At 43.5% G+C, this 22,066-nt stretch overlaps 1 protein-coding gene across 2 annotated transcripts in view; it reads right to left on the bottom strand.

Moving 5' to 3' along the window:
- The window catches only part of ACSL5 (acyl-CoA synthetase long chain family member 5), a 39,119-nt gene that overhangs the window by 12,480 nt on the left and 4,573 nt on the right, over window positions 1-22,066 (bottom strand). For both annotated transcript variants that reach the window (XM_081104793.1, XM_081104792.1), the window contains exons 2-9: window positions 11,299-11,483; window positions 8,064-8,172; window positions 4,478-4,542; window positions 4,260-4,361; window positions 2,849-2,948; window positions 1,497-1,675; window positions 754-786; window positions 615-666 (exon numbers count right to left, since the gene is read on the bottom strand). In XM_081104793.1, coding sequence (XP_080960919.1) covers window positions 615-666; window positions 754-786; window positions 1,497-1,675; window positions 2,849-2,948; window positions 4,260-4,361; window positions 4,478-4,542; window positions 8,064-8,172; window positions 11,299-11,483 — 825 coding nt within the window. The remainder of the gene's footprint in view (window positions 1-614; window positions 667-753; window positions 787-1,496; window positions 1,676-2,848; window positions 2,949-4,259; window positions 4,362-4,477; window positions 4,543-8,063; window positions 8,173-11,298; window positions 11,484-22,066) is intronic.

Raw genomic sequence — 22,066 nt, 5'->3', positions numbered from 1 at the left:
ATAAGAGGTAGATGACTGTTTGTGAATGGTTAATGCTCCCAGAGATTCTACTGCTGACAGCCTTCTGCCCTCACACAGGGAACAGCCATAGCTCAGATAGCAACACAGTAGAAAAGAAAAATCCAAGTAACCTCCCCGTCCCTTGTGTTGTTTTTATGTTGAAGACTTCAGATCTAACAATGTTACCTAGCTATCACCTTATAAACCGGGCAGATGGAATGGGTATAACGGTAGGTCATCATGGGCCACATGAAAAGCTATTAGGAGTTCTAATAGGTAGGTAGCTGCCAGGAGGAGGTGGGGTGCACAGTGATCTGTGTAGAACTATCACTGGGTTATCTTGATTGAATGGCCATTCTAGTGGTGTCAAATTGAGAGCATGGTGGGTTGGGGAAGAAGGTTGACTTTATGATGCCATCTTTAAGACCCCCTGAAATTCATAGCATGTAAACTCCTCTCAGTATGTTCAATGAAGTCTATCTACTTATGCTTACAGTTTTCTATCTGGGTATCTGTACTCAAAAGCCTTAGGTGGTGAGCCCCTACCAGTGGTCAGTACTCAAGCCATGTTTTTGGCTGACCTGAGGTCTTGGCACAGCTTCATGGGCACTGACCTGTGGTCCCACTGGTAAAGCAGACGATGCCCAGGTCTTCTGGTTCAGGAGGCTGGAGGGGGAAGCACAAGGGCTTAGTCTACCATGAGCTTTGGAAGTTGAATAAGATTGATTCAAATTCAGGCAGAAGAAAACTTACCACGGGTTTTCTGAAATTCTCTTTGCCTATATTCTACAAGAAAGAAAGACATAAGTTGAGTTGAATAGACTCATGACAAATACAGCCCTCTTCCTTTTCCATGAGAACAGATCTATGGGAACATCACCAAAATTTCATCTTGGGTCAGGCTCAGAAGCCCTATGGAAAAGCGTAAGGTCTAAATTAAAAACCTTAAGAGGGAAGAAAGACCCCAAATGTCTAAACTTCCACCATACTTTTAGGTTTAATCATCAAGGACCATTGCTAAATCTTTTTGAATAATATGTTTAGTTGACATTTCCAGGCTTACTACATACCAGTCACTTTCCTGAGCAGTTTATGCAATTATTAACTCCGTTAACTCTCTAACACCTCTGTGAGACAGAGATTACTTTATCCTTGTTTTACAGAAGGGGAAAGGGAGATACAGAATAACTTGCCCCAGGTCACCTAGTTCCAGGACTGTATCCTTAACTACCACCAACCACTGCACTTATAAATCCTCCGCTGAGAACTCTGTGCAGGCTGGCCACAGACCTTTCTCCTCCTCTGCCATGGTTTCTGAGTTTTCCTGAGGAAATTGTTCTCGAAGCTTCACAGCATGAGTCTAATTTACTCCTGTCCTGCCACCCCTGGGGAACGACAGCCTGTGCACTTGTGGAGATGTCGGGCCAAGTAGATGACACCAGATGCCATGGCGTCAGGCCAGCTTTGGAGTTGTGAGTTGTGTTGCAGACCATTACCTCAGCATCCAAGAAGGATAAGAGCTCAACTCCGATCTTCTCCCCTCTTTGCTTCAGGTCATCCTCGAAGGGATTCATGAGGATGATCAGTTTCAGGCCTGGAGTGAGGCCCTTCTCCACGTTTTCTAGCAGGACTGATGCCTTTTGGGGTGTATCACAGATCACCATGGCAATATCAGCTGAAAGCAGAAACAGAGCCAGAGGTCATCTTCCTGCTCTGCCATGGACCTGATGCCTTGGGAGGAGGAAGGGGTTTTTGAAAATTTCAAAGCAGTGGGTCCCCTAAAGGATATTAATTATGTCTGCAAATCTGATGGTAATGCGTAAAACCTAAAACATTCCATTGATAACAAAGAAGCTTAATTGAAGCAGAAGCAGAGTTCCCATGTGTGCTGTCAATTGAGTTTAGCCTCTAGAGAAGCCACAAAATTCCTTCTGCTTAAGAACACAGATGACTCTCAAATCGCTTAGGTGTGGTCCTGTCAATGTGTTTTATTTGGGGGAGGCAGAATGGGGGTAGAAGGGAAAGGAAGGGGCAGATGGGATTGTAGCAGACAAGCATTTTATGATTTTAAATGTTAGCCTTTGCTTTGATACTTGTTTACACAAATAGCAAACTCCTGATTGTGCCTAAAGTTCAAGTGGATCACCTCACTTAATCTACTATTTCTGTGACAGAAAGTAACATCTTGGATATATATGAAAGGGCTGTTACTTGTCCATTGAACTTGTACTTGTTTGAGAATGGTAGTGTTTTCTACAGACTTAGTATGAACATTGGTCTATGCCGGTTAACTGTACTGACTTATACTGACAAGAATAGGAACTTAGACCGGAAGTTTCACAGTGATTAGTCATCCACTCTGGCCTTGTCTCCAGTGAGGCCAAAGTAAATAGCCTAGTCCTCTAAACTCCATTGTCATCCTATGTCACCTTAAAGCATTTCATTGACTCCTCTATCTGTGCCTATCCCTGCCTCATGGGCTTTTTGTAACTTCCCTGTAAATTCTATGTAGGTACTACAAGACAGCAAAGACGTGAGCATTTTTCTGGCCACAGCATCCCAAGTCTGACTAGTTTGGCTCAGTGGCTAGAGTGTCGGCCTGTGGACTGAAGAGTCCCAGGTTCGATTCCAGTCAAGGGCATGTACCTTGGTTGCGGGCACATCCCCAGTAGAGGGTGTGCAGGAGGTAGCTGATTGATGTTTCTCTCTCATGGATGTTTCTAACTCTCTATCCCTCTCCCTTCCTCTCTGTAAAAAATCAAGAAAATATATTTTTTTAAAAAGCAGATCTTGAGGAATTATTCAGCTTTAAGAAAGAAGCAGTTGTAATGGAATAGCCAAATCTTACCCTTGTTGATAATGTATATGACGGCTTCTGCTCCCAAGGTATCATACAGGGGCACGGCTACCATGGAGTACGTGTAACAAGCTAACTCAGAGATGATCCACTGCATGGAGAGAAGGTCAAGTAAGGACAAGAGAGCACTTGGAAGAGGAAAAGTATTAACTTAGTCATTTAGCCAACAAATGATTTTGTGGCTACTTTGCATTTTTAAAAAAATCACTGTGGGGCCTTAGGGACTATCACAGCTAATGCCTCAAAGGACAGTTAAATAAAGGAGATAAGAGGCACAGAGCTAACTATAATACAAAGGTGGGCCAGGATACAAAGGTAGAGTGTGATGAGTTCTGTCCATTGGAGCTATGGAAAGCATTAGGGAGCTTTAAGGAGGCAGAGGTCACTTTCAGGGGTGGGGTAAAGGGGATTGGGAGCTGCTTTGGGGAAAGTGAAGAACATTGGGCAGGGGTTTGAAGGACTGGTACATTTTGGTTGTGGAGGGGGAGGCAGAGAATGCATTCAGGGAGTGAAGAGAGGTAGGATAGCATGATGTCAATGTATACACACCAGGAAGCATGAAGAGGGAGAGAAAACGAGTCTAGATGCCATGGGCTGAATTGAGCCCTAACCCCCAAAGCCACTCAGATTGTACCAAGTAAACCAAGGAGGTGATCAAGGGTAAATGAGTTCGAATCCAACATAGCTAGTGTCCTTCTAAGAGGAAGAGACATCAGGGATGACAGAAAAGGTCATGTGAGGACACAATGAGAAGGCAGCCAACTGCAAGCCAAAAAGAGAGGCCCCAGGAGAAACCAAACTGAATGACACCTTCATCTTGGACTTCCAGCCTCCAGAAGTGTGAGAAAATATAGTTCTGTTGTTTAAACCGTCAGTTTCTGGTATTTTGTTATGACAGCCCTGGCAGGCTAATTCACTAGGTTTAGTTCCTCATGGAGGCTGGGTGTAACAAATTAATTCCAATCATCGTAATGTCTAAAATTGGCTTTCAATGGCCAGTCTCCATAGCAATGGATGCCTTGGTTTACTTGGTACAACATGCAAGTTCCAGTTCTGATTTGAATACGTCCTTTTCTAGAACAGCCTCAAACTCTTATCGGCCAGTACCTTTCAGCCGCCTCATTTTCATCATGCAACAAACAGGCTGTCTTAAAATGACTCTTAATGGGCTGGGAAATAAGAGAAGTCCAGTCACCTAGCTTAGAGCACCACACATTCAAACAGGAATTAAGGAGGCCCAGAGCTGTAACTCTCTCAAGGGGAAACATGTTGAAAGAATATGAGATCTTTAAATAGTTTTGGTAAGTCCTCAACAAGTGTCAGAGAGCTGGATTAGGGGTGGGTTTAAAGCCCTTAGGCTTAGCCCTGACTCATTTTCTTGAGTTAACTTCAATGTGGTTACCTCTGGCCTGTTTTGAGCAAAGATGCCAACAAATTGGTCTGGTGATGGCTTATATCCTTTATACAAAAGACAGGATCCCAGGTACTCTGCTCGATCAGACACCTACAAAAGAGAGAAAAAGAAGGGGGGGGGGGGAAGCAGTCAAAACCCAAAGGAGACCATTAGCTTGGCTTATCACATTAGCAAAAGAATCTATCCCAAACATGGGCCTCACTTACCTGCTTGTAGGACAGCCATCTGTAGGGCTGGTTTGGTTTTCTGTATCCCAAGCAAGGCCCATTGTCTAAAAACATAACGTTAAAAGAAGATTAGTTTCATTTGCAAATCCTTTGGACCAGAGAAGGTAAAAGGGAATTAGGAAGAGACAAACCACATATGGTAAATCTTGTTAGAATGTGAACTTCTCTTATGTGCCAAGGAAATTCAAAGGCTGTAAGTAATCAGTTCTCAAAAGTAAACTACATTTGAAACATGTAGGAAATTCTAGAGAACAGAGTGGCTCAGTGTTGGAATATGTGACCCCCATGGTAACAGGCATGAATATGGACTAGCCCACATAACGTGAACCAGTAAAAGTCCACAAGTAAACACAGCCTGAAAGGGATAATCTTGAATTGATCTTCCCTATAATACAAAAATGTATGCTCAGACAAATATAGAAAAAAAATCAAAATATGAGCTGTTAATGTCACATAACTACCATTATTAACAGTAATATTATTTTCATAGTTCCTTTGCATAGTCTATAAAGTTCTGATATGTGTGTGCATGTGTGTATGTATGTGTGCATTTATCCTGCTTCCTTTCTCTGATATAAACATTTCCATGTCATTACTTATTCTCTGTAGAGATTTTAGTGGCCTTATTTTGGCCAACTGACAAAGGGTTCTTCTGTAGTTTACTTCTCTCATGGTGGTTACTAAGATCATTTTCAAGTTTGACACCTTAAATAAGCCAATGGAAAATATTTTCAAATTAATCATTTCCAATTTAGCGCATTTTCTTAGAACAGAGTTCCCAAAATGAAATGACTGAGTTGGGAGCTGAGGGAGGTTGGAATGGCTCAGGTTTTTTATATGTAGCACCACAGAGCTTCATACACCCCATTGTGACAATTTTTTTTCCCCACCGGCAACACTTCAAGTCATAGACACTAAATAGTACCCTTTGAAACATGTCTTGTGGTTTGATAGGTTTAAACAATTAAGGCTTTAGTCTACAGTTCTTTCACAGCGAGTCAAGTGGGACCTTTCCCTTGTTTGTTGAACTTTGTTGGCTCTCATCTGTTCATGTACTTTGCCTGTTTACAGGAGAGTGTCTCCTGAAAGGCCGAGGCTCAGTCACAGGAACCACGGAAGTTGATATGAGGCTAAGGAACATGCCTCACTGGCTGAAAGGCCGAAATGAGACCAAGTTATAAATAGAAAAGTACACGGGAGGGGACTTGGACACAGTGGCTCTAGCCAAACCGCTGAGAGAGAATCAGGTCTTGACAAAAGGAAGCATTCAGAGAGAGTGTTACTAGGAATCCAGAGGTAAATACGTAAACTTCCAGACTAAGTGACAGAGGAAAAAGGAAAGAAAGCAGGAAAGAGATAGCTGCTCTGATTAGAAAGATATAAAAATAAGTGAAGAGACTGTCCACAGGAAGTGTTAGGACTTTTTCTTCCTGCTGAAACAGCTGCAGAAAAGCTCAAGAAGTCAAGTCCCAGACTGTAATTTTCCATGAAACCGGGCAAGTCTTGTGCTGTTAGGTGCTCAGCCCAGAGTGTGTGCCTCAATGGTCTACCGATGAGATTGCACAGACATGAATTACTAGGGATAGCTACCATTGAGGGAACGCTTACTCCATGCTAGGCGCATTCGCTCACTTGGTCTTTGCAACTATTGTTATCCCCAGGGGTGACAATATCTGAGAGTCAGAAGGGCCTGGGATAGCTTCTTCAAGCTCACTCAGTAGGTGGCAGAGCTGATGAGTGTGGAAAAACACCACCCTGCATCGCCTTGTCACTTCCCTATAGGTGAAAATTCTAGCAGAGGCCCATGGCTGAGGAACAAGTCAAATAATTGGCCCAAAGGGACACCAACTGAGGTCTCATTAAACTCTATGTCCTAATCAGCTTCAGTCTAATTAGCCCAAGTCCTAATCAGGCAATAGCCTAGCCTGTGGTTAACTTCCTCAACTCAGATCTCGCTTGTGTTTTAAGGTGTGGCTATCTAGAAAGAGTCCACCCATTAACAACTGGGCAAAATCACTGGCCTGAACTGGTTAGAGTTGAAACTCCAGCATGCATACCCCTCCCCTCAACCAAGCATTATTAAAAATTCAGATTCTTAGGCCTCACTATCGGGGATTCTGATTCAGTTTAACAAGGTGGAGCCAGAGGACTTCATTTTAAACATTATTCACAGGCGATTCTCGACAAAGACCATCTACTCTGGGTAGAGGTGAAAAGATGTATTCAACCCCAGTAGGGATTAGAGGTGTCATTTTTCTGTGGAAACAGCCAGGCCAGCTTGCTCCGGTCTGCTGACAGGAGGTGCCGTTTTAACTTTATCTGTTTGGTTTTAATTTTGTATTGAAAAAAATATCTAAATGAAGTATCTTATGCAACATTTTCTAGTTCTGTCACCTTCAGAATGTTCCTGAACCTTCAAGTCTCTGGTCTTTTATTTTAAAAAGTGAGGAAGGTAGTAACTAATCCTTGAAGTTTAGGGAAGATTAGTAGATATTAGATGAGCAGTGCCACCGAAACCGGTTTGGCTCAGTGGATAGAGCGTCGGCCTGTGGACTGAAGGGTCCCAGGTTCGATTCCGGTCAAGGGCATGTACCTGGGTTGCAGGCACATCCCCAGTAGGAGATGTGCAGGAGGCAGCTAATCGATGTTTCTCTCTCATTGATGTTTCTAACTCTCTATCTCTCTCCCTTCCTCTCTGTAAAAAATCAATAAAATATATATTAAAAAAAAAATAGATGAGCAGTGCCTATTGCATAATTAGCACTTGACAGGAGCTGACTGTTAAACATCATAGTCATAGCTAAAGGCAGAAGAGAAGGGAGGGATAAGAAGTCACATAGACAAATCTATGCTTGGACAGAATGTCACCTCAAAGAAAAAAGATCTAGGGAGGGCTATAAGTCAATAGGTTTTGAAAGGAAACCAGTGCACCTAGCATTGTGTGCAATGATAAAAGATGTAAGTACTGAGGCTTGATACATTCCAAGTGAACTGACTAAAGCCCATGTGGCCCTCTTTCTAAGAAAGTTCAAAAGATAAGTGCCTCCTGTGATACCAAGAGTAGCAGCCTGGGGCCGTAGTGTGGTATTGGGGTCAGGACAAGGTAAGAAGTCAGGAGGCCAAAATGCTCATTCTGGCTGAGATCCTGCATCTGGAGAATTGCATTTATGAAGAGCACATTCCTAAACAACTGTGCACTAACGTACTAGTGAGTTCATAAAAATACTTTCATGCATATTATTGCTGACTGTGAAACAACAACTTGCAGGGAAGTTCTTGTGTTGTGAGGGACAGATTCAGAGCGGCAAAGTGGGTTGCACAAGGTCACACAGCTAGAGATGGAAGGACTGGATTTCAAACCCAAGGCTGCCCTGCATTGCTCCCCGATATTGTGATTTTTCTAATTCCTGCCTCCATTCCAACACTGGTAATGTGCCCTGCATTTCATATGTAGGGATTCTACCCAGACCACAACTAGGTGTTTAGAAGAGAGGCAGGGAAGCAGTTAGAGAACAACACCCCAATCTGAGTCTTCTCACAAGTCAGGTGAGACTGCCAGGCTTACCAGACACAGCAAGTCCTCTTTTAAAAACTTCATACATCGTCTTGGCATCTGAGAAGTAGTAGCTTAGGAGTTCATTGCTCTTCTCGCGAGCATTCTTCCGTGCTCCTCCCTAAGACGTAAGACCACATTTAGGGCAAGCCGAGTCTCACCACCCTTTCCAAACCCTTATGAATTGAATAGAAGGGAATGTAAACGCTGACCATTGAGGTTACAGGGACTCCCCCGCCCCCCCCATCCTATTCAATCAATCAAGTCTTTAATCTCAAAACTGAAGTCTCCACATCATAGAAACCCAGAGACTATCACAGTTATTTTTTGAGCCATCTCCCACCACCCTTCTAGAACACACACACACACACACACATAACACACATGAGAAATGATAATGTAGGTTTTCTTGTTTGGTTTTCGCTTTGTTTTACCTTATATCTCCCCAGGAAAACATAGCACTATTCAGTGTCTGTTACAGAGAACTTCTATCTTAGGTCACAGCATTAAGAGTCCCTGGTTTTGATCCTACAACCTCTCTTTGAAATGATCTATATAATATTATGTTTTATCCTTTAAAAATTCATACCAAGTTTAGACATCTATGAAATTCATACTGTGTTCTAGACACTATAGATGCAACTTAAGTTAAGACAAAATTGCTGACCATGAGCACCTCATAAGTGAAAGCTTTTGGAGTGTGGGGGTAAGAAAGGAAAACACACACAAATATAATACTGTGATGTACATGCTGAAATAAAATATATTTGGGAAACTAATGAAGACACCCATTCTGTATTAAGTAAAAAAGCTAGAGAGAAGAAGTGATATTTCAATGGAAACTTTAAAGATAAACAAGCATTGAACAAGAAGATGTGGATTAGTCGAGGGGAGAGAAGGATGATTCAGAGTGAAGGAGCAGCCTGAACCAAAGCACAAGGGCAAGAAAACACACTGCAGAGCCTGGTGGGCAGCCAGAGAACAGGGTATCTGAGAAAGAGGGAGTGGCTAGGGATGTGTTTAGAAATGTCAGCTGGAACTCCAGGGCATCATGTGGATCTTGGAGCTGCACTGGAGTTACAGGCATGGTCCAACCCTCATGAAAGTTAGTCTAGAGAGAAGCAGGCATCAATTACATAAGCACAAAAAAGGGGCCATTCAAGTGCAGGCTAACACATGAACTCTGAATTGTCTAGAGCATTGGAGAAGATTTCCACGAGATGTCGCATTAAGTCAAGAGGTTAAAAAAAAGTTTTTTGTCTAGTAAAGGAAGATAGGGTCTTGCCATCTGAGAAGTGATTTGGATTCAACTTTAGGCAACTGGATAAGAAGAGATGCATTTAACTACGATGGAGCAGGAAGGGAAACAGGAAAGGTTATGGTGTGTGTGTGTGTGTGTGTGTGTGTGTGTGTGTGTGTGTGTGTTTAGGGAGATGATATGCAATAAAGAGACTCATTGACCTTGAGGTACTTGAGTGTCACTGAGGTGGACTGGAACTCAGGGGAAAGGTCAGAACTTGAAAGTCAGATTTGGGTGTCATAGCCTTTTAGGTATAGTTCCAAGTCATAGGGGAGGGAGGATTTTCTCAGATGTGAGGAATTAAAGCAGGGAATGGCAGACTCTGGTCTGAACTCACATCTGGCCTGAACCTGCTTTTACAAATAAAGTTTTATTGGAACAGAGCCATGTTCATTCAATTACATATTGTCTGATGCTTTCACACAACAACAACAGAGTTGAATAGTTGCAACAGAGCCCATATGGCCTGCAAAGCCTGAACTGTCTGGCCTTCACAGAACATGCGTGCTGACCCCTGCTTTAGAGGAATGAAGAGATGGTGATGCTGAAACTCTAGGCTGAGAAGAGGAAAAAACCTCAGAGGCAAAGAAAGGCTGTCTTGGAATTAGAAAGAAATTTCGTTGAAGGTTATGAAAGGCATAAAGAGAAGTTGTGAAAAGAAGTCCCAAATCAATTGAGAGGAAGGTTGAAGGAGAAACCATTGAATTTGGAAGTTAGATTATGAGTGACCCAGAGAAGTTTGGGGAGATGGTAGTAGTAAAGGTCTGACATCAGTGGGTTGAAGTTTAAATGAGGAAATCAACAGACTACTCTTAAAGAACTCTGGTGGAAAAAGGAAGGAGTGGAAAGAGATGGTAGCCTGAAGCAGCAGGATCAGTGGGAGAGGACAATCATACAAATGCACCAGAATAAAAGGGAACGTGGTGGGCAGTGCAGTTAACTCTGAATAAGAGTCTCACATAGAGGAAAGAAGTTCAATAAAATATCAGAAGGGGGTTAGCTTTACAAAGGAACGGGAATGCTTTCTTTCTCTGAAAAGGGTTGAAGACGAAAAATGACGAAGAGAACATTCTTAGAGCTTTCCCTTTGCTCAGTGATATAAGAAGCTGTATGATTTGCTGAAAGTTGGGGGAATTGAAGGGAAAGGTTCAATTTCTGCCTGTTTTAAGAATGAATATTAACTCAAAGCTGGAATTTAACTAAATAACTCGCATTCCATTTTCAGACATTGGGTATCTCAATGAAAATATTCTCCTAGCCCCAAAGTCCTGACTCTGTCATCTAGATCAGCCATTTTAAATCTTTTCATCTCATGGCACACATAAACTAATTACTAAAAAATATATTTTTGGCTGATTTGACAAAAAACATAGGTATAATATTGACTCATTCACACTGGATGGCTATTGTTGTGTTGGCTGTTGTCATTTCTTTTTATATTTGACTATCTAAGGGAAAAGAGGTCAGTGGCACTGACTAAACAATCAGGTATGGTGTATAAAAAAAATTCTCGCACCACACCAGTTCAAAATCACTGCTCTAGATCATACGTTGGCAAACTTTTACAGTAAAAGGATAGATAGTAAATAGGCTTTGTGGAACACATGATCTATTCCTTGTTTTAGTTTTTACATATCCCTTTAAAAATGTAAAAACCATTCTTATCTTGCTAGGCCCATTTGAAAAAGGGTGGATTTTCCTTGTGGGTTGTAGTTTGACAACCCCGATCTGGATTACTGGTGTCTTAAGACCTAGCTGAGTTTTCCTTTTTATTATGAAGGAAAATGTGTCATTAGTAGAAGTTTAAATGTTGACTACTAACCTAAAAGGATTACTTTCCCATGTGACACCCTACCTACTTCATGAGTTATACCAATGTCTTGAGTTACACACAGTTTGGGTTTGATCAATGTTGATACACTGAAAGGTGATAGGTAAGTTAGTTACCTCGATTCCCAGGGATTGGTGGTTCAGATCAACCGCAGGCAGAACTGGGCGAGGTCTGTTGACGAGCCATAGGAAGATGGCGACTCCAAAAGTCAGGAGGCAGATCAGTGCCGGGGTTGGAAGTGGGGAAAACAAGAAGTTAAAGATAAAAAGCATTTTTGCGAATAGCAGCAGGAAATGCAGGCCTAAAAAAAAAAGAGAGAAGGAAACAAAAAGTTAGAGGAAATGGCTGTATCTTTTTACTCAGTCCTTCTAGGTTTATAGAAGGACACACACACACACACACACACACACACACACACACACGCACACACGGCTTCTACTCCTCCAAAAAGCCAGGGTTGGACCTCTCGAGTAGCAGAATTTATTTTTCACTTCGCACTGTTTCCCTTAGCAATGTTGAAGATAATAGAATGTGTTCTACTGTACCCAGCTGCTACTTGACTGTCCTCCCACAAGGTGGAAAGGATCAAAGGAAACAAGTTAATCATTCCCAGACAATTTTGAGGAATGACTCTCCCTTTATTTCTGGCCCACAAAGCCTAGAAGCAGCCTTCTGGACCCAACATAAGCTGGCAGTCAGAGGATAGTGCTTCAGAGAGCTTCCCTTTGCCCAGGCAGGCGAGGGTCAAGAAGGACCCTTCCGGCTGGATGTCTCTAGTATGAACCAAATGGCAGAGGAAACCTCTGTAGAGGTGAAACCACAGATTTCAGAAATCAAGAGCTCCGCATGCAGGACATTTCCTGCTGGCCCGATATGCCTTGCTCATTGCTCTCTGTCTTTTTAAAGCATCAGGAGGGGCTTACTAGGTCCAATGTACTGTCCTCTGAGGATTCTGGGGCAAACATTTTTTTTATTGGAGGCCGCATGATCAGGTAGGCAGAAAGGGTGCTGGAAAATGGGCCTGGCACATGGTGGCAGGTGAGCCCGGGAGATTTGGGCCAGGAAGAGATCTCAAGAAACCAAGAGCAACAAAGCCTTCTTCCAACACATCTTTTATTATCGCTCCCAGCCAAGAGGAACAGCTTGAAACTACGCTAATAGACGGGACTAAAGTCTGGGCAGGTGCTAGGAACCAACTCCTGCCTCAGAGCTTTCACACTGATGAGAATAGTAATGCAGCAAACACAGAGCACTGACTTGATGCCAAGCCCTGGGCTTGTAACGGAATGAAAGGCACTGGACTCCACCTAGTTCAAGCCTTTCTTGTTCCCTGGCCTTCCCACTAAAAGCTCCTGCTTTGTCTTGCATATAGATATGGTAATCATCAGAGGAATTCTGCTTGGAGCTTGACATTTAGGAAAACAGCCCCTCTCATTTCCCCTTCCTTGACATAAAAGAAGCCTGAACTCTGCACTTTCTTAAGATGGATTTGAGGAACCACCAGGTCTCCCATCTTCTCAGTTGGCGCCTTCTTATCAATCAAACTTTCCTCACCCTGAACTCTGATGTTTTGAATTTTGATGGTTCGAAGTGTTGGACCCACAGATTTTGGACCAATAACAGGATAAGTTGTTTGCATGAATTACCTAATTTAATCTGACCAATGTCCTAAAGTAGCATTTTTAAAGACAACAATATAGAAGCTCCTAGGGGGTAAAGTGACTTATCCAAGTTCATTTACCATTTTCATTGCTGCTTCCCCATTAAAATCTATAAAACCACAACTCATGGGTAGAACTCTCAAGTTCAAGGAGACTGATTTGTCTGGCAGCTTACAGGTGACAGCAAAGGACGTTCAGAATTTGCATTCCTCAAAGTTTACTTCAATGCCCTATGAAACAGTATCTCAAAGATGAGGCCAAACATTCACTTTTCAAATCACAAGAGCAAGGCAAGTCCAATAAAACGTTTTATCAGATCAAGATAATCATTGCCCTTTGAACCATGGGGCAGCTGCCATTAGCTGTCATCCAAAACGTTTTCTATCAAGGAACACACTCACTCTGTGCTAACTAAGGCTGTAAAACTTAGGAATTTGGTGTGGGAGTGAGAACAGTCCCAAGAAACCCTGAGTCACTCATCATTTATCTGCCCCCTGATTGGTTATCACCTGAGTTTGGAGTAGTCCCTCTCCATTTTATGGAGGAAAAATGAACTTCCAGAGACTGGGATGACAGTCTCCAACTCCTTGGGTTCTTCCACATTGTGTGTAGGGGAAGGAAAAGACAACAAAGCAAGAACAAAAGCAAGGCCCCACAGGTGCTACCTTATGTAACAATAGGTGCTATTGTGACTACCTGCCAGGATTCTGAGAGCAGGGATTTCTTGAATCCAGCCTTACCTGGACTTGTGTGCTGAGTGGCTCTCCAGGAGGTAGCACCTGTTCAAGAGCCAGCCATACAGAACACAATTCTAAGGCCGGCCACCCCAACTGAGACCGGCGCAGACTGGAGGATTATGAAATTGACAGAGCAGAAAGCAGTACCAAAGGGAGGAGAAGCCTGCTCTGCCTTCGCCCATCCTGCCCACCGTCAGCCCCTCCCCTCAGCCTGGGACATTGCCACCAGTCCCATAGTGTCTTATGCTCCAGGATCCTTCTCTCTGCCCCAATGCCCCTGTCCAATTAAGAGGATCTTACCTGCACGCCCCCTTCTCAGCTATGAGAACACACTGTTGCACTGAGGACTTTGCCCTCTCCCTACAGATGGCAGGTTCAGTGGGAGACTTGGCAAACAACGGCTTTAAAAGAGGGTCTAAAGGTGAAATTTATGTTCAGCTGTGGCGGTATGGGATGGGGGAGGGAGGGCCAATAGCCTGGCAGGTAGCATAAAGGGAGGGGAGAGAAAAGGGGGACAGGGAGAAAGAGAGAAAAGGGGAGAGGGAGAGAGGGAGAGGGAGAGAGGGAGAGGGAGAGAGAGAGAGAGAGAAAGAGAGAGAGAGAGAGGCAGTATCTGCTGTCAACCTTGACTGATGGTTATCATGTAGTAATATCAGCTTGAGGTCACCAGAAGGACAGATTTTTTTTTCTCCCTAGTAAACCTGTAACACTGGATTTTTATGAAACCTCCATTTTAACTCTTGGCTCAAATGGTAAGTGTCTGGTTTAGGATTAACAAAAACACATTTGGTTTAACCTGGACTGTAGTCTGCCAATGAGCACTTCTGTTAGACATTCCAGTCATACTGCCCATGAATGGAATGAGACTGACCACTTCCTCACAAACAGGGGAGGTGTTATGTATGAATGCCAAGACCAGCTTCAGGAGAACAGCAGCACCTTGCCTGCACTGGATGTCGGAAGCCATTGAAGGATGTCGCTGTGTAGCACCTGTAATAGTGTGCTTTCCTATTACTGACCTGGTATCCAATTCAAACAGGATCGGTTCAGACTTTCAGCCGGTCTCTCCCTGCCTCCCCACATTTTAAAAGTTGAGGTAGAATTTGAGTAACACAGGATTAATCCTTTTTAAATGTACAATTTAGGGACATTTAGTTCATTCATAACTACCATCACCCCATTAGAGGTGTACAACCATCACCTCTAATAAACCCCAAAATATTGTTCACTCCAGAAATGACATCCTGTAACACATTAAGCATTCACTCCCCATTCTCTTCTCCTCCCAGAGCTCAGGAACCTCAAATTTACTTTCTGCTTTTATTGATTGGCTAATTCTGAATATTTCATAGAAATGGCACTATATAATATGTGACTCTTTGTGTGTGATTTCTTTTACTCAGGATAATATTTTCAAGATTTATCCATGTTACACACTGACAGACTTCAGAGAGGAGGAAGGTGGGGGAATTGGAAGAGATTAACCAAAGAACATATATGCATATATGCATAGCCCGTGGACACCGACAGTTATGTGGTCAAAGCCTGGGGTGTAGGGGTTGGGTAGAGGTGGGCAAAGGAGGACATCTGTAATAGTGTCAACAATAAAAAAAATATTTATCCATGTTATGTATCAGTTCTTCATCCCTTCGTATGGCTGCTAAATTAGCCCATCTTTTCATTTGTTTATTGGCCATTTGCATTTCTTTTGTAAAGAGATGTCTATTACAGTCCTTTGCCGATATTTTAAAATTGGTTGTCTTTTGGTTTTAGGTTGTAAGAGACCTGTATGATTCACTAATATTTTCCCCCATTCTGTGGTCTTTTCACTATCTTGATAGACTTCTTTTTAATGCACTGAACATGTTTTTAACCTTGTAATGCTACCCACCGCTAGGGAGGATTTGTGCCCGTCAGGTAACTCTCACTATAATTGGGAGAAACAGAGGGCCTGAGAGAAGGTAAGACCTTCAGGTTGGGTTACGCCATCCTGACTGGGAAGCTCGGGTAACCATTCCAACCTTTAGAAATTGTTAACATATATGTGCTCAAATGAATGAGGGAAAGCCACCATTGCTTGTGTTGTGTGTCCTGTGTCACTCAAATTACAATTCTGTTTTGGTCACTTCACAGAATGCCCTGCAAGCAATTGGTGAGATAGCATTTCCTCTTCCCTTTCGGTCACTCCTAGTTGGGAAAGTGTGGGTAGGGAGCAGTGCAATAGTGGTAAAGAAAAGAGGAAAGAGAGTTGTGTTTTGCTCTATCTTGGAGTTCCTGTTCCAAGTTATCTGAAGGTGGTGAAGCAAGCCACAGTGCGTGTTAGGAGGGTCCCAAGTGGAAAGCTTCCTCCACTCTGATGTGGTCACAGTGACATGCCTCGGACCCACACCCCTGGATGCCAATTTGCCGCCAGCCATTCCCCTTGATTCACTCCAGAGCCTTCCGTTGTCCGGTAGTATGGATGGCCATAGCCATGTCGCTCATCTTCTGGCACCTATCGTATTTAATTCCCGAGCTAGCTGAAAGACCCCTGAGCAAGCTCCCAAGGCCAGCCTTGGTGTCTAGGTTATGATCACCCCATATTCAGCTTTGGGTTTTTCTTCTTTGTGGATTTAGAACAGTATTTCTTCATTACGTCTAATTTTCTTTGAATAAAATCCCTAAATGGCCCTTTCTACCCTAACATTCAAATTTTGATCAACCATAAGTTCATTTCTACCTTAGAGTTTCTGTATTTACTCTTCCCTTGGCCTAGAGCACTGTTCCCCAGATCTGCAATGGTTACATAGGCTTATAGGTCTGGTCTCAACTCAAATGCCACTTGCTCAGAGGTTTGCTCTGATCACCCTATTAAATATTGCCCTTTTTACCCCAGTCACTACCGTGAAGCTTGCTCTCTCTTTTCCGTGACACCGTTCGCTCTCCAAAATAGTCCTGGCCCCTTATTATCTATTGACCCTACGGAATTGATGTTCTAATTGGAACAAGGATTCTTCTTCTGCTCACTTCAGTGCCTCCAGTGCCTGCACTGTGCTTGGCACACAACACAGTAAACTTTCAATGAGTGGTTGCTAAATAAATGACCAGTTTTCTGGTTCAGAATTGTCTGTTCTAAATACTCTTAGTGAACCCATTTTTTCCTTAGCAAAACTTCCCCCAAACTTCCTAAACTTAGATCATCACCTGTCAGTCTGGGAATCTTTTTTTTTTTTTTTTTTTTAACTCCATCAATGAACTCTTTAACTGAGCTTGGGAGGCGAATCCGGTTGTGCTTCCGCACAGCAAACGTCGACATAAGCCATAAGCGGAAATATTGACAGAGGAGCCGGCCAATAAAAGAAGACAAAGGTGAGCGCGGGACGACTCCCGCGCAAGGCTAGATGGGTTTTGGAGTTCGCGGGCCATTCTGGGAATCTTGAGATGGGTACTCCCAAGTCAATATTTTGGCAAGGTAGTGGGGTTGGGATGGTGGGTGGTAAAAAGAATGTATTTCTTTCTCTTTTCTTTTGTTTTAATCCTCACCTGATGATATTTTTTCCATTGAATTTTTTGTAGAGAGAGTGGAAGAGAGGGAAAGACAGAAATATCAATGTGAGAGAAACACATCAATTGGTTGCCTCCTGCATGCGCCCTGACCAGGGCCTGGGTCGGGGAGGAGCCTGCAATCCAACCAATGTAGGTGCCCTTGACTGGAATTAAATCTGGGACCCTTCGGTCTGCGGGCTGACACTCTGTCCACTGAGCAAAACCAGCTAGGGCAAAAAAAATGTATTTCTAACACATATCAAGGATCACTCAGGATCAGTCAACCCCAGACTTGGTAGAACCTACAGAATAAATCTTATCAAATAAAGTCACCTATAGTGGTAAGTAGGCAGAATGTCCAGCCTAGAAATAAATAATTCTGTTATCCTGGGTTCCTGGAATTCACGCAAATTATCTTTGCTTTGAGGCGTGAAGAACTAATTACTTTCTATGAAATATTGAGATGTAAAATATCATTACAGATTTTTTAAAAAGTCTGCCTCCTAGCAAGTGGCACTCTCATTTGGGTTTGATTGGTTTCTCTGTCCTCTTGCATGTATGGGCTTATCCTGTGGCGAGAGAAAGCTCATTAAATGGGAGACCAGAGTCCCCAAGTTCTCACACCCGATTAGTTAACACATTCTTCCATTTGGAGTTACTTTCTCCTAGAGACTAGGTTGCGTTTTCGCAGCTCCTGATGGCTCCATGGGCCTGTTGTTATTAACGAGGCTGCACATGGAAGTTGGGCTCGTTGGCTGGGCGTAAAGTTGCAATTCAGCCTCCACCATTATTTTCCCTAAATTCCTGTCACCCCTCATTTAGGAGACAACCAGCTCGGTCCTTAAATACATAGTCAATACTTCTAGACAAATTCCAATGTAGTAGCAAAAGGTTAATAGAACATTACAAACCAATCATTTCATGAGCATACTTGAAAGGTCTGAGAGCCTTCTTCTTAACATGCAATGAATGAAAACCAGATATTCATTCTATATCAAGCTCCTTCACCCAGTTTCCTCAGAGCCCTGAACTAAGGGCTTTTCTTACACCGCTTTACTCTTCTATATCCAATGTCATTTTTTCATTACTAAGAAATAAAAGAGAACATGATGTGAGACAACGGTCCTGTTTCAGAAAACTTGAACAGTCAGATAAAAGCCTGGTATGGTAGAGCATTGGTTCTTAAGGAGAGAAAATCTCAGCTACAGGTTACTTAAAATTAGGGAAAAACATTCAACTTCACGTATAGCCTAAAACATGTACATTTAATGGATGGACCTGGAGAGCATTATGCTGAGTGGAATAAGGCAGTCAGAGAAAGATAAATATCACATGATCTCACTCATGTGTGGATTATAATGAACAACATTAACTGATGAACTAAAATAGATTGAGAGACATAGAAGCATCGAACAGACCATCCAACCTCAGAGGGAATGCAGGGGGGCGGGGGGAGATCAACCAAAGGACTTGTATGCATGCATATAAGCATAACCCATGGACATAGACAGTAGGGGGGTGAGGGCATGTGCCGGGGGTGGGGTGGGGTGGAAATGACCAGGGAGAGGTCAATGGGGGGAAAAGGAGACATATGCAATACTTTAAACAATAAAGAATTAAATTTTTTAAATGAAATGCCTTTCCCCACCCCTTAGGTTAGTCATGATGAAATAGTGCAAAATGTGCTGTGAATCATGGAAATAAATTTGGTGCAGCCTCATTAGAGATGCACCCCTTGCCCTCGACCACAATTCAGGATGTGTGCCCTTTGACCTAATGACTCTGCTAGTAATTTTTCCTGTAGAAAGATACCAGTTCCATCCAGTGCATCACATGTGGCTGTGAAAGGTACCTGTGAAGGATGTGAGTCAGATGACTTGGGCTCAAACCCTGCTTGGTCATCTTCTTTGTGACCTGGGGTAGATCCCGGCTCTGTGGTTTCTAATCTGGAAAATGGTAATAATTTCTGCCTCAGAAGGCTGTCCCCATGACTAAAGGGGTTAATGTACTTGTAAAGTGCTTAGAAGTGCCTGATGCATAATCTCCGGTATCAGCTATTCTGTTCATCATCATTAAATCTATAAAAGGGTTTATAGCCCTGGACAGTGTGGTTCAGTGTGGCTATCCATTGACCTGCACACTGAAGGGTCTCTGGTTTGATTCCTAGTCAAGGGCATGTATCTGGGTTGCAGGTTTGAACTGATCCAACCTGGAAGCAACCATTGATGTGTTGATTTTTTTTTGTTTTTTTTTTTTCTCTCTCTCACTCCCCTCAATTTCTTCCCTTTTCACTCTCTCTAAAAATCAATGGAAAAAATATTCTTGGGTGAGGATTAACAACAACAAAACAGGAAGGAAGGAAGGAAGGAAGGAAGGAAAGGAAGGAAGGAAGGAAGGAAGGAAGGAAGGAAGGAAGGAAGGAAGGAAAATGTTTATAATGCCAGAGACCAGGAGAGCCTTCCTTGACAGGAGAGTAACCAAATAAATCATAGCATTTCCATACAGTGGAACTCTTGGCAGATATGGAAAAGAATAAAGAAGATCTGTATGCCTTGATATGGAAAGTAGAAAGAAAACCAGCAAAAACCATGATCAGACAATGTGCATGTTTTTGTGTTGCTAAATGCATACTCCTCATAGAAAAAGACAGATGGGAGAGGGAAAATCATGAATGAATTTTTCCAGAAATTTCGAGTGTGCGATCATCAGCCAAAGATATTTGAGTGCTTGAGTGTGTATCGGGCATCATTCCAGGGGCTGGGAAGCAGCAGTGAAAACCCCACCCTGGCGGGACTGTATTTTATTGGAGAGTTTGACAACAAGCCTAAACAATGCCTAGATTATATTTTAAAAAATGGAATTAAAAAAATAAACTAGAAAAGAAGGATTGAGGGTTCATCAAGGTTGTGTTTTGTTGTTGTTAATCAAGGAGGTTAGAGTAGGTCTCCTAAGGGAAGGGACACTTGAGAGTATGTATCACTTATCACTGGATCTGAAATATGCATGCTATCCTCAACAAACCGTAAAGTGAACAACTCCAAATTATCCAGCCCTGGACTTTAGCAGCTGACGAGGAAGTTGCACCACCTTTCAGGGGGTGGGGCGGCATTTCCTGCCAGCACCCCTGAGAATACAGCCTTGCTTTGTTTCTAAACTGCAGCTGCCCCACCACCAAAGCCACACTTGCCTTTCCCCAGCACTGGTGAGTGCAGTGCTCTCAGCCACTGAGCAGGCCGGACCCACAGCAGCTCTAGGAGTGGAAACACTTTTCATTCATTTCTTTAGCAGATAAGAAACCAGAGCAGAGATCACATTTCAGTCCCAGGGCCTCAGGCTGCTGAGGAAAGAGGCTGGCATAAGTTCCTGACCTATGAGCCTACAGATAACTTGCCAGCCACTTACCAGCGGTGCTCAGGTGACTTACAGTAACCTTCCCCACCAAGCAGGGCCAGGGAATCAGGCACAGGTGGCTCTCCTCCTCTGGGGGCCTGGTGCCCAGCCTGCTCTGAAACACACACACCGGGGGATGGCCCAAGACAGAGGAGAAAGGGCCCTTCTCACCTCCCCCGGGCCATGCCAGGCAGGACAAGAAGACAGCATTACCGAAGGAGATCCCTATTCAACCCCGGAGGCTGGCCCAGTAGTCACCTCCACACCACGGAAAGATTCTGTGAGAGTTTCAATAATTAACACAGGAAAGTGATAGGAAGCTCCCCCATGTCACTCTCTCTAGCCCCATTGCTAGGCCACACGTTAACAGTTCCAACATGTAAGGCAGCTGGCAGGGAGAGGGCGAGGGCTAGGCATGGGACAGGTGCCCTGGCCCTCCAGCAGGCACCCCTGCAATAAATCGTTAGGGTTTCAGTGCATATCCTTTGGGGATAGCTTTGCTGCCAAATCGCACAGGAACCAGAGCTCAGGAGGTTGTGAGGAATGGGTTCAGGTCTCAGGGAGGCTTCCTGTGATTCTGTGAACAACTTAGGCCGTGAGAACTTCCAGGCAGAGGCTGCCAGACTTTCAGATTCCACTGTGCCCAACACAGTGCCTGGGCCACCTTCCCCTTTCACTCACTACTGGCACAAGTTCAGAGCAAGGTAACTAGGGAAGGGGATCTGTTGAAGAAAACAGGTCTCAGAATTCAATGCACCTGTCACATCGTATCAATGCAGAGGGGGGCAGAATCGGCTGAGCCCTCCTCTGAAATGACACAGCCAGGGGTTTCATGCCATGGCAAGGACAATGCTAAGGACAATGCTAAGCAGCCTGACCCAAATGAGGCCAAGGTCCACTCATTCTGCAAGCATTTGACTATCTGAGCTCCTACTGTGTGCTAGGCAGTGTGCTCAGCATGGGGAAAGCACATGCAGAGGGCATAGTAGGGATAAAGCCAGCTATCCAGGCAGTAAACACATGCTTATGGGATGTGTCCCAATTCTGAGAGCTTCCGGTGGGCTGGAGAAGTATGTGTATGGCAAGAGATTTGTTTATTCTCTGCACTTTAAATTGACTTATAACTTATTTTTAATAAGGCCAACAAAGATCTTGGATCCACGTGTGCCTAGCACTGTGCCATGTGCAGAGAGAAAAACACTTAAAAGATACAGTTTCTGCCCTTTGAGGATTTACGAGTCTATCAAACACTGAAATTACTTAGAGAAGGATTCAGTGTGTGGGACCTGGGCTAATGAATTTGGAGAAGGGAGAGGCAAGTGTAGACTGCAATGGGTGAAGGTAAAGGTATGGAGCTCTAGACCCTCAAGGGTCTAGATCCCCTGACTTTATTGCCAATAGTCTCATTCCCAGGATCAATCAAGGATGATGACCCTATTGATGACACCAATGGCATATAAACCCCCAGCTACGAGTCCAGCCAGGGTCACTGTCATCGAACCATCCTTCTCAAATGTTTTCTGGGTGTCCCCATCTACTGTTTCCATGGATACCAGTCACTGCATTAGGTC

This window comes from Myotis nattereri (assembly GCF_964212035.1).
Source record: "Myotis nattereri genome assembly, chromosome: 13".
Classification (NCBI taxonomy): Eukaryota; Metazoa; Chordata; class Mammalia; order Chiroptera; family Vespertilionidae; genus Myotis; species Myotis nattereri.
The sequence above is the reverse complement of the archived record's forward strand: the minus strand, read 5'-3'. Positions and strand labels throughout refer to the sequence as shown.